The sequence below is a fragment of the Meleagris gallopavo genome, chromosome 2 (assembly GCF_905368555.1).
Source record: "Meleagris gallopavo chromosome 2, MGAL_WU_HG_1.1, whole genome shotgun sequence".
Taxonomy (NCBI): domain Eukaryota; kingdom Metazoa; phylum Chordata; class Aves; order Galliformes; family Phasianidae; genus Meleagris; species Meleagris gallopavo.
In genome coordinates this window covers 55,685,502-55,698,855 of record NC_139405.1, presented here as the reverse complement: position 1 = coordinate 55,698,855, position 13,354 = coordinate 55,685,502, and the positions used below count along the sequence as shown (strand labels likewise).

The following is a 13,354-nucleotide window of genomic DNA, read 5'->3' as shown; positions in this document are numbered from 1 at the left end:
ATTAAAAGACATTTCTGTTGATTAGGCACCACGGAAACTATGCTGTTTCTGACTCTCAAGCAATTAATAGTTTTCAGTAATTATGCAGAACAAAAATCTGAGCCTTCTAAATGTATTAGTATGCTTAGGCACTACCAGAGAAATCCTAGTCTTTTTATTTTCAGTTTATCGCTCAGACAGGAGAAGAAAATGACAGTTTTTCTTTTCCTCCAAAAGTGAACTTGAATTTGGAAGCAGTTGTTCATAGAGTTTTGCCTTATTTTCTCACTACATCCATTCAAAACATATCTATATACCCTTTTTATAGATCAGTATCTGCACATTACTATAGCAAAAGCTATATCTTAGACTAACAAAAGCTATGACCTTTGGCATTTGAAATGAAGACAAAAAATACCTGACACCTGGCTGTCAGGAACCACAGAGTCCCAGGGGCACTCAGAGCCAAAAAATGGAGGGCAAGAGCAGAAGTGTAACTGGGGAATTGGGCAGGGGGAGCTGGGGAAGATGTTGCAGTGCTGCTCAAAGAAACATTCTTTTGCTCTTGCTGTAAATGATGTCCTGAGACACACTACAATACTTGCCTTTGTCACTGAACCTGTTTGCTTCCAGTCTTGTCTGAGTCCTCTGCACCAAGTACAACCTGAGTACTGACACTGGCTGCCTGGCAGACATCTCCTGTAAAGTAATACTGTCTGCATAAGGTTTTTTTCTCCTTGAATTAGAGCTTAAATAGCCAAGAGAAAGACAATAGGCCTGAAAAGAAAACTGAGATACAATCACAGCTAGTGCCACTTTATGCCCCAAAGGATCACATGAGGAGTCCCATGCCCTGCAAGATAAGCAGTATTGTTGAGATCTAAAAAGCTGTAATACAAAATTCAGCAATTCTGATTTTTTTTTCAAATTATAGTCTACTTTATAACAAGGATTGTCTTCACAGTGCTGTTACTGCAATGCCTAAGTAGTTTCCTTGAGAGCTTGAACTCATGCACTGGGAAGCTGTATGATGATATTCAAGTTTGTAATGAGTCATCCATATTTATAAGAACATAGTGCAATCCTTACTGTGCAGTTAAACTTCTATGAAGCTGAAGGCCATGGCATTTTTATTATTTATTAATGACGTGCTATTTATTAATATGTAAAAATGTTAACATTGTTCTTCGTTTTGCTTAAGTTACCTCCCTGTACTACCCTTTGTCTGATATTGGTTACAAATTGACAGAGGAGAAGTATTTTTTGGAATATCAATGTCGCATTAGTTCTGCTTCTTCCTCTTACTTTTTTTAACATGGAAATTGATACCCCAATTGCCAAACAATAACAAATAGAAATTATGTAGTGAGAACTCACCTTCCATCCCCAAATAGTTGCAAAAAGTTTAGCATTTGTTTTCTCAACTGTTAAAATAGAAGTAATAAAGTAAAAGTCCAAGGAACATTTGCTAGTTATATCAGTATAGCGTGACAGCTTTTACTGGTTCTTACCACTATATCAGATCATTTTACAGGTTAAGAAACAAGGTCTCAAGAAGAGTGGAAAGAAACTCTTTCTAGTGTCTGGCATTGTTATTTGTTTTTAACTCTTAAGCACCCTCACAGAACTTGTATGCTTTTGTGAGACTGCCTAGGATAGCAGAAGATGTGATATTTTGTCCATCTCTTGAGCTTGAGAAGCAGGCATACATGAGTCTATGAAGGCAAGAGACGCAGTTGTCCCACTGGAGCAAGTTTATCTCATCAGTTTTGCTGCTTCTTTCTTTTGAATTTGCTAAATGTTCATCCAGGGTGTAATGCACTTTATTTCCACTTCTAAATATATATTCTTCTATAGATCTCTGACAAGCTATTTCATACTTTCACAGCTGTTAGTAGAAAACACTTTGAAATATAGAACAAATATAAATTATATAGCAAAAATTTTACATTTTAAAATGGTATCTCTTTAAAGAAGAAAGTTATCTAGCTGTGATCTACTTGTAGGATTCATCAATAAGCGATTGAGTTTTGAGTTGTGAAAGGAGTCGGGGAAAAAAAAAAAAAAAAAACAGAACCCTAGAAGCAAGGCTTGAACTTATCATAAAACTACATAAAACTATTCAGAAATGTAGTTGTTAAACTGGGCAAGTATAATTAGCCATGATGAAAACTTCCTATGCTAGGTTAGCTTATGATGTTTAGCTGTACCATTCAGTGGTTTAGGATCTACTGCAGGTTCTGTTCAGCTGCCGTTGTAGGAACAGATGGGAAAATTTATTTGGAATCAAAATGTGCTCTAACTTGGAGGCCAGGATTCATGTACAACCATCTTAGTGCAAACCTACTTCCAAACTGGTTGGGTATGTCCATGTTCAGGCTGGAGTTGAAATGTGTTGAGATCTGGGAGGCTGTTCTGTGCAAGTGGGATGTTTTAGAGACTTTTCCAGTAAGCCTCAGAAACAATCCACTAAGCTTGTGCAAATACCAGTCTTCAAAGACTTAAAGCATAGCCAAAGCAGAGTAAAAGACAAATTTATTTTGCCAGATTTCAGTTTTTGGCTCAGAAGCTTGCTGTCATATTAGCAGCCTTCCAACAATCAGGAATTTAAAATATGTAGCAAAGCAATGCATTTCCTTCCAAAATTTATCTTTCTATATAATTTAACATTTTACTTAATTTCTGTGAGATGTAGTCTGAGGCAATTAAAGATTGGGTAGCCATAACTCAAGCTTTAGTTAAATGCCTAGCAGAGAAAAGGGGAAAAAAAAATAAAACTTTACAATGTCTTTTTTAAAGCAGACTTAACAATGGACTTTACTTTGCCTAAATTTAAACACACTGTCCCTCCTAGAAAATAAGTCTTTAATAAATAAATGAAATAAATGCATAAATTTAGAAGTATTAATTGGTTCTTCTGAGATCACTCTTTTTAACTTTTACTGCAAGAAAACATACTGAAACCAAACCTGCTTCTCATTAAGTCAGTGAAAGCAGCACTCTGATAAACATTTAGTTTGACAAAATGAATTCAAGATGTTGGAATTATTTCATCCATTTTATTAAACATTTTTCCTGAATCCTTTATTCACTGAAGCTGTAAGATTTGAGTAGGTCTGTTACATCTTTCCGAGAAATTTTTAGGCTGAAGGTAAACTAAACGCATCCAGAAAAGTGATTTGAATGACATCTGTTACACAGAAGGGAACATGTACTTGAATAAATATATCACATAGGAATATGTTGAAGTAATCCCTTTACTTGTTCACACAAGCTAGAGCACCCAGGATAAGCATAAATGTATACAGGTGGTTTTGTGAAGCTTTTCATCATTTTGGATATCCTTTTCTTAGATTTTCTTAACTGCAAGATGTCTTTTACTCATCCAGGGAAAATTTTTATGTGTAAATTTGCTACTTTAAAAATAGTATTAGCAATCAGCTTGCCCAGCATATGCCTTTTTCTAGATGCTGAATGAAGAGAACAAGTATAAGACAGTATACTTTTCTGCACAAAAGATTTCATACCGGTGAGGAACAAAAACTATTCCTCTTATGTAATCAGCTTATGTTCTTGGCAAGCAAATGAAAATCAGTGGACTTGCTTTTCTGATTAAATCTGATTTGAGTGTGAAGTGTGCTTAAATGGATAGCCCTTACATACAGTAGCTGGATAAATCAATGATTTTGCTTATGAAATATAGCTGAATCATTTATGTCTGTGACCATGATAAATTGCTATCTAGAAAGAAGTCACTGTAGTTTTCATGCTAAACAAGAAAATAAGCAAATGTGGACATCTCTGGGCTGATCATACAGGAAGAGGAAATCATGACATTTTAACTGTTAGTGAACACATGGGTAGTATTAAACTCTATATGCAATGAAACACACATTGTTTATGTTGTGTAACATTCTCCCGCTCCCTTAAATGCATACAAGAAAATTCATAGACTTTTTTTAACATTCAGCTGTAATCCTTGTGCAGAAACTGACAAACAGAAACTGACGGAATAGTAAACCACTTGAGTCCATTTTATTTCATCTAACACTGATCACATTTCCAGTAGAAAATAACTATAACGTGCTGCTGACAGATGTGTGGAAATGTATATACAATTAGATGATGAAATTTAGGTCAAGGCAGTTCAAATCTCAGTGCATACCTTTGCATTTCTGTGAATATTGCAATAAAATTCTTACCTGCTGATGCACAACCTGCAATATCAACTTACCCTGGCTCATCTAGTCTGCTATTGGGAAAACTGCCTTGCTATTGGCACAGTGGTGAATCTCAGGCTGGATTCAAGCATTTATTGAAGTAAATGAAATTCTTTGCCTGGGCTTCATGTGGCTTTGGATAAGGCCTTGGTGTGTTTTCCCAGTTGAAATATAGTATTTCCTAAACTGGAAGATTTTCAAGACATGAAAGCTTTAAATCTGTGCCTTGGGGTAAATGAATGTAATGAGAGAGAATCCAGGAGATCAACTGAATTGGGAGCATAAAATGGGAGACATTTCATTCTGGATTTTTTTCTTATCTTGGAGAAACCAAAATCAGATTCAGACAGCATACCCATATTAGATGGAAAGACAGTATGGTTTGGGTTCTTTTCTTCCCCAGAGGAGAGAGTGGGGAACATGGAAGACAGTTTAAAAGTGAAACTCGCAATAAATGCTTAAGACGCTGGGTCTTGCCTTAACACTTGCCACTGCACTTTCTGGCCAGAATATGAAGATACAGGAGTTGTTATACTTACTGAATGTCCCAACTGTCCCTCTCTTATTAGCCATCTCAATCTTTTACAATGCAAGTGGGCTTTTACAACTTTGTAAGATAATCTTTCTGTTGGCCTTTATAGTATAACATGTGGTAAATGGTTCTCCTATTGCAGATGGGCTGGCAACTTTGCTTATACATAGAAAAAAGGTTTCTTTGGGGAATAAAAATCTGCGTAATTAATTTATAATTGAAGCAAGGAAAAGGCAAGCACGCACTGCAAATTAGATTTCTATTACCAGTCTAACAAGAACCACTCCTTTTCTGCTTTGTCTATGAAAGGCAGATCTGTTGTCACTGAATGAAAGCCATCCACAGTCTCTCAGAATAATTGAGATGCTGAAGTCCATTGTGGTCTATTCTTACAAAATTGCTTTTTTAAAAATTTTTGCAAGATTCCTGGAAATTACTCAGAAGAAAAAAGATCAAATAAACTAGTTAGATTATATCCATTTTTCAGAGTGAAAAATCTTTTAGATTTATGTAAAAGCTCTGTTCACTTGCTGCGATTTAGTATGAATTCAGTGACTATAGATGGTTGGAATACAGATAATGGGAGGCAGAAGTCCTTCTTCTGATTTGCTCTGCAGTGACTGAAATTACACTTTATTTATCTGTTTTCTTCTAAGAAATACATACATACATATGTTTATCCAGCTATCCATCCATCCATCCATCCATCCATCCATCCATTCACAATCCATCTATATATACAAGCGTGTATGTATATATATATATATGTGTGTGTGTGTGTGTGTGTCTGTGTGTACGTGCACTGCTTCATGCATGTCTTTCAGAAGCAATTTGAACAGTTTTGGGAGCTAGTGACATTTACTTCATAATACCTAGAAGAAAAGTGGAAAATACTGGGGTTGTTGCTGTTCATGACAAATTATTGGCTATTTCCTTAGATTATTGTAGGAGCCTTTATCAATTTGTTAATCTAGTTACCTTACAAATTTTCAAAGTAAATTGCTACAGACAGTACCACAAAACCACAAAATATTTATATACTATTACTTCATTTAACAGGTCTATGGAAATGCAAGATCTAGCAAGTCCTCATAATCTTGTTGGAAGCAGTGATGCACCAGGTAGTTCTAAACTGGATAAACCTAATCTCAGTAGCACATCAGTTACAACAAATGGAACAGGAGGTAAGTGTAAGATATTTACAGTATATAGAAAGTTTTGGCTAGCTCTTAACCTTATGCATAAAAACCCAGAAAGAAATAGAAAATACTGGTGTACCTCTACTAATCCCAGCAACACTTTTCCAATTTGCACTAATTGAAGGAAGAGGTAGAACTGCACAACAGTGAAAGTAAGAAAGTTTTGAAATGGTTTAACAAATTTGTAAAGGCTTTGTTATGCCTGTTGGTAACTTGAAATAGATTGCTTTTTCAGCTTCATACTTCGTGGCTGAATTATAATTTACAGTTATACCCAAAACTACATCCATATAGATTTATTGAAAAGTTCTGGCAAAAGAAGTACATAAAAATTGTCATTGCTACTGGCTTAGATAATTTTCTTAAATGATGAACATGCTAATATCTTTATTGTCAGGCAGTGAAAGTTTGTCAAGAAGGAATGTTTAGGTTTAACTCTAAATTTACTGGTTATTATCACTGGATCTATTACTAAATGAACAGTGCTACCATGCAGCTACAACACAGATGTCCAGATGTTTTCAGATAATAGGTTCTGCCATAGCTGAGATGCAAAAATGAGAGGGTGTCACATTCTGAGATAGAGCCATTATTGTCTGTGAGAGTGTCACCATGCATATGTTTCAAGCTGTATTTTCAGTCCTTTTTCTTGGAAGTTCGATCTTGGTGCCCCCCCAAAAAAACTTTATAGTTTGTTCTTTCTGGCCACGATGCAAAGCATTTAATTCACTTGCTTAAAAAGAAAAAACTGTGAATGTCAGTAAAAAGTGCATGTGCATATGAGGGGAAAAGAACCCTACAGAAAAGGACTGAATCATTACTGTTCTACCTATTTATATTTTTAATAGAATCATAATTCCAGTATAAAGAGAAGGGAAAACTTCAAGCATACAACTAAAGAACACTAATATCTATATGCCCCTATACATTATACTTGCATAAATAAACTGGTTAAAGCAATCCTCAGGAAAACAATGCAGTGCCGTTAAGAGACTTGGCTCAAACACTTACTTGCATTGAAGAATATTAATGTACATTGAACAGACATTCAGACAATGAACCATTATACCATTCCTGTCCTCAGGAGACAACATGACTGTTTTAAATACTGCAGACTGGTTGCTGAGTTGCAGTACTCCCTCCTCTGCAACAAGTATGAGAGACCCTGGTACAGTGCATGTGTGTGGTGATGTGTCTCTGTGGCTGCTGTGTAACATCTCTTGGTTTGCTCTGTTTTTTTGTTCTGTGGTTTGAACATTTCTGCCCTTTTTTTGTTCTCCACCCAAATTTTTCCACTCCTTCTCAAAGGTCTTTCCCACAGCCAAAAAACCAGAAGGAAGTTGCAATCTGTACTGATCTTGCTGTACTTTGAAAGACAATAGAAAAACAAGGAGAATTTTAGCTAACTTAAAATTAGCTGAACTGCCCACGTGCTCTGAAGCCTGGCAGAGCACCATGCTGCTGAACATGCTGAGTATTGATAGCGTTCAGCACTTCTGTAATTCTAGCAGATTTTGCACGGAACGTCATCTGTTTTTCTCTGATTTTTAGGTACAACATTACACAATTACCTGAGCACAAATTACTATAAACTGCTATTACATCTACTACTACTACTACTACTATTTTCACTTTTAATTAATGCTTATGCAACTTTCCTCTTTGCAAATATTAGTCCAGATTTTCCAAGCTGCTATTTTCATTTATGAGTTTCCTCTCCTGTGTATTACTGAGTTGCAATGACTATTAATAAATATATATGTGGCATTGTTGCAGTGCATATGAGATTAATTACTGTGTAAATGACTCTCCACAAGCCTTTACACGAGTGTTTAAGCTGTGCAGATTTGGATTACGTTTAGGACTATCTCAAAAATATCCTTTTTAAAACAAAAATAAAATTAGGATTAATTTAGCATTTCCAAGACAGATTTTATAAAAAATAAATTGCAGCCTTCCAGTACTTATAGAGAGCTTATAAACAGGAGGGGGCTGATATTGATACGACACAGTCTGATAGTGATAGGTCGAGGCGACATGATTCTAAACCAAAAGAGGTGAGATTTGCGTTAGATGTTAGGAGGAAATTCTTCACTCAGAGGGTGGTGAGGCAGTGGCACAGGCTGCTCAGAGAAGCTGTGGTTGCCCCATCCCTGGAGATGTTCAAGGCCAGGTTGGATGGGGCCCTGGGCAGCCTGAGCTGGTGGGTGGGGAGTTCTGTCCATGGCAGGGGGGTGCGGCTGGGTGGGCTTTGAGGTCCCTTCCAACCCAACCATTCTATGATTCTATGATTTTATGATTTCATGATTTCAAGTGAATGCTTGGTTTAGTTTCAAGAATTTAAGTTTAAATAAATCTAAGTTAGTCTGTCATCTCAGTTAAATGTTTAGCATGTTCAGATAAATCATTTAACTACTAATTACTAGTAGTAAGCAAATATATTATGGAAGCCCTTATGTTACTGCGGACACATCACCTTTTGCACAAACTGAAAGCTGATTTTCCAAAGGCAGTAGCGTGTTTAGGTCTATGATTCTAGTTGAATATGTCACAGTGAGACCAATCTGTGCTGTGTCTGTACTTTCTACTGTATCTGTCTTTAAGGAATATTATGTGCTTAAGCTGCATAGAGTTGTGTATGTACCATTATCTGTTTCTTCATGAGATATGTGTGCTAAAGGGCTTCTTTGGCCGCTGCTGCTTGCTTCCTCCATGTGCCTGCCATCTCCATCCTTCATCTCAGGCATTCTGCCCAACGTGGTCCATGTCTCCTGCCATCCCAACCTAGTACAGTGCAGCTATAAGTTGAGCCTCAGCTTGTCAGACAGCTGCCAGCCACCTCAGGGGATGTACTACATTCAGCTATTGTCTTCTGTGCAACTTTCATAGCTTGTTGGCTTCCTAAAAACAGAAGAAAAAAAAAATACTCAGAAGAAAATGAGCTTTTAGTCATGCTTGTTTGCACTAATAGCTCTCATTGCCTCCTACCTATTGCATATGTTTATCTGCATTTGGGCATAGCAGTACCATCTTGTAGCATCTCCTATCCCTAAAATCTCAGTGTTCATTTTCAGAGAGGTTATTTAGGAGAACAGGTTGGAAGAGTAAGAGTCATGTTGGCCTACTGTTTCATCAGGTAAAGAGCTTACATTGTAGAAACTATTGCCTGTTGGGGGTTGTATTCTGAGTTAGTCTTGGCATAATTAAGTTTGATAGCAATTCCTGGAGGTCAGCTGGGCCAACACAGCATCTTTGGGCTCGTCTTTGGCCTGACTACTGTCATGATGAAGAATTTTCCTCAGGTCTAATTGGATTTTTCCCTTGTGTATGTTGCTTCCTATCCATTCACACACCTTTGAGAAGAGTACAGGTTTGTTCTTCATCTCCTCTGTATCTTCCTGTTAGATAGCTGAAGGCAGAAATTAGTTTTCCTCTCAGCTGTACTTGAGATTGCACAACTCCAGTTTCTTCTGTACGCCCTTGTGCACTATCTGCCCCAGCCCCAACCACCAGGGTAACCCTTCTCTGTTACCATCTGCAGTCTTTGCTGTCAGCAACACTCAAGTGAGCTTCCAGATTGAGATTGCTTTTCATTATATTTTTACTTTTTCAGAACTTAATAAACTTAATCCATATTTATACAACAGCATATTGCATTTATACTAATTAAAGTACTGATTCACAATGATGGCTCAAACTCTTGATCTTTGCACTATCTCTAGAGAGGCTGCCTTAGTAGTATTACCATGTCAAGAAATCTAGGGATGATGCTGTGTTTTGACTTGTTGTCAGCTTATGTTTTGATTTCAGCTTTAAATGTTACTGGCTTTTTAATCTGATGTTAAAATTCCTTTTTTTAGTTATCTCAGTGCTTTTTTCCGCTCTTATTTTAATGATATGCAACCTTTTTTTAAAAAAGGTAATGCTTCAAACGTCTAGCTACACTGTGGAAAGATCTTTATGATCCTTAAGTTGATAAAATCTGACTGTAGAACTGCTTAAAATCAATCACAAAAATACTTTCAACAAGTATTTTTCAGCAAAGAATAGTGCCAATGCAGTGTTTTTCCTCAAGTTAAGTACGTGAAAGGGTTTGCTGTAGGTCATTTTTTGCTTGACAGGGAGAGAAAAGGATGGTGAATATTTGTGCTTATGGAAGTGCACTGTAATTGGCATTAACCAGAAATATACATAACTCTAAAGTAAACATCTCAATTAGATACTGAAGCTTTGGTTAAAGTGAAAAGTTAGGCATAAAGTGAAGTGTCCTTCTGGATGCAATACTGAGCATAGGCTTATAGCTCAGTATGGACAATACTGAAATATTTTATTGAATAGAAAGGATTAAGGGTACTAAGAAGTAGGATTTTCTTTTCATGTAGGTAAATGTCCACACTGCAGAGAAAAGATATACGCAGTTTATAAAGTAAAATATGACCAAAGGTCTTCAAGGGGAAAGACAAGATGCTTTCTAATACAGTATGCAGAGATCTGTATACAGTAATGTACAAATACTGAACGGATTTGTTATTTGCTGGAAATGACCTTTAAGTTTTCTTCTGCTATATATTTTATTGATTTCCTGGAGCACCTCTTTCTCACTTAAATAGAGAAATAGGAACAGTTGATTACAGTGAAAAAGGACTTTGTTCATTTGGTAATTTTTGTCACTTTTTTTTATAAATCAGAAAATAAAGTACTGCGTAATGACAAATACTTCACAGCAACTTGAAAAAATATGGCTTTTTTTTTTCCTGATGATTTCATACCAAATTAATTTACTGCTGTTGCCAGCAGAGAGAATAGACTGGGTGTGTCACTTTTATTAAAGAGAGGAAATGATGGAAAGAAGTCTATATTTAAAAGACAGACACTTTCAAGGTGTTTTTTTTTTAATCTTTTCAGTAAAAAGAAATACACAACTACAGCATAGCTGTAACTTGTGTAAGCGGCTAGTTGGTTTCATTAATATCAGTACACTGGCAATATTGCAAAGCACTCTCCATATCACAGAGATAAGCACATCCCAGTTTTTTCAAATCTTCCATGCTTGACCTAAACAGAAATCCCTTTGAATTCAGAACTTGTCAACTTGTGCGATTGTAATATCTGCAGCATCCCGTATGACCTAATGGAATAAGATCTGTTAAGCAATTGTCTGGGACTGAGGCATGTCAGCAGAGACAGTCCACTCAGGGCTCACCTATTCTGGGAACCCAGTGGCTGTGTTTACAGCTATGAAATTCCTGAGCTCCTTACTGTGATCACACGAAATAGCAGTGTGGTTCTTCAGGTACTATGGCCAGAGCCACCATTCTCATGAGAAAACCAAATCCTTTGTTTAGCTCAAACACTGTCCTCGACATCTTTTAAGAGGGATAATGAATCTTGAGGACAGCTAAGGCTGTATTTGGCCTCTGAAAGAACCTCTGTTTCTTGACTGAACATGCGTAACTGACCTACACAAGGCAATGGTGGTAACTTGTTCAGGTTTGCCAATATCAGAGTTTTTCTACATTTGCCAGTTGAATGTCTGTTAGAAGCTGAATTGCCACTGTGATGCATTCAGTTATGGCTTGGATAGGGTACATGATGATATATAAGAAATATTTTGAGTTCATTGTGGACCCAAATATTTGGTAACCTCTGAATTAGAAGCTGATTTCTCAGGGTTGTTGTTTGTGCTCTACTTTTTTGTTGTTGGTCTTGTGTTTTTTATTTATTTATTTATTTATTTATTTATTTTAAACTTCAGCCTTCTGTTATGGAAAACTGCTTGCTGTTGACCGAGCTCCAAAAAAGGGGAAGGGCAAAGGCAGAATGCTAACAAGTAATATGCTTCCATATGAGCATGAAAACATATTATTATTGTTTCACTCATCAGGCAAAACTATTTTTGTGGTGTGCTACATGCTTTGACAGCTAATGTTTCTCTCCTTTCTGATACTCTCAGGGAATTCTTGGAATCAATTAGATTTAGGCTGAAATCTCCCCAGAAGATAGTTCAGTTTCAGCCAATACATAGCCAAATACACAGATGAAAAGCTCTATAGATGCATGGCCGTTCCTAAAGGAATGATAGTAGAATGCCTCAGTGCTGTGGTAGTGCAAAGGTTGAAGCTGTTTCATCGCATGCTTAATATATCTGGACTACCACTAGTGAGACTGGCATGAGGACTCTAGTATAAATCTAAAAGTAAAATCTCATGTCTACTTATTCTTCTATGTAGTGTCTCTTCTTGCAGTCAAAACAGAGCCCATGAACAGCAATGAAACAACAACAACAACTGGAGATGGATCGCTTGACACTTTTACTGGGTCAGGTAAAGCCATAATAAGATCACATATTGCTAGATACCCATTAATATAGCATTTAATAACCTTTGCTAATGAGCATTGCACTGCATGGAAGTGATCTTTTAGAAGCCACAATATAGTAACATTTTAATACCAAATAATAATTGTAACTTTTCTTTATTTCTATTAAAAAATGCACTTTTCATGAGCTACAATCATGAAAAAGCTTTAATGATGACTAAGACCATTCCTCTATGTTGAAATCTTATAATAATAGTGTTATTATTGTATTGTAGCTTTTTCTCAGTGCTGGTCTTATATGATTTAGGAAGAAAAAATGGATTGTATTTCTAAAGGCTGTATTAATTTGTAGAATTTAGAATCTTAAGGGTCATATTTCAGTGCTAATCTTCTTATTTGTATGAACAGTGTGTTAGTTTAAATACTGACCAGATTGCCCTAAGCTACTTTGTCTCCATGTAAATATTTTAGTTTAAATAATTGTAAATTTAATCTTCTTCTTTAAAAAATGAAACAAACAGCAACTTTTAAGTAGATTCCTATAAATTACTAAAAAATTAAAGAACATATGCTCTCTAACTAAGAGGCTGAATCCTTCTAATAAGAGAGAAGGGAAAATTAATTTCATATCTGAAAATATCAACTCAGTAACAGACTGACTGAAATTTTACTGAAGCCAAGAATTGCCATGCTGTGGGTTTTGGTAGACATAGGTAGTCACAACCCATTTAAAATATTCTGGAAATCATGTTTCTGCATAATCAAAATGTTTTAAAAGCAGAGAAACTGAGTGTATGATTCCGGAATTGCTTTTAGGCATCAGTAAATCCAGACATACTCTGAAGTTCATTATCCAGGAAAGTATTGAAATTTAAGTGCGTGAAGTAAAGGTCTATTGTGAAATGTAAAGCAAGTGTATACTTCTTCTGATTAGTAGAAATGAAAACATTGTTCTCATTATGAAAGGAACACCATCAACTTAAAATCTAATAAGTTATGTAAAAAAAAAATACTTTTTGGTAAAAATCAGCTGCTTTTTTTCCTTTTTTTTTCTTTTTCTTTTTCTCCCCCCCCCCATGGCTATTGTTACTCTGCCCTAAAATATT

The 13,354-nt window shown here is 36.1% G+C and overlaps 1 protein-coding gene across 17 annotated transcripts in view; it reads left to right on the top strand.

Moving 5' to 3' along the window:
* EYA4 (EYA transcriptional coactivator and phosphatase 4) overlaps positions 1–13,354 on the top strand; it is a 154,277-nt gene that overhangs the window by 93,256 nt on the left and 47,667 nt on the right. For 11 of the 17 annotated variants that reach the window (XR_014881395.1, XM_085217268.1, XM_085217267.1 and 8 more), the window contains 3 exons: positions 5,791–5,915; positions 7,015–7,083; positions 12,161–12,253. Coding sequence is in view for 16 of the 17 variants with exons in the window: in XM_085217268.1 (XP_085073394.1) it covers positions 5,791–5,915; positions 7,015–7,083; positions 12,161–12,253 (287 nt within the window). In the remaining variant the exon portion in view is untranslated. The remainder of the gene's footprint in view (positions 1–5,790; positions 5,916–7,014; positions 7,084–12,160; positions 12,254–13,354) is intronic. The other 6 variants (XM_085217272.1, XM_085217271.1, XM_085217269.1 and 3 more) reach the window with 3 other exon arrangements.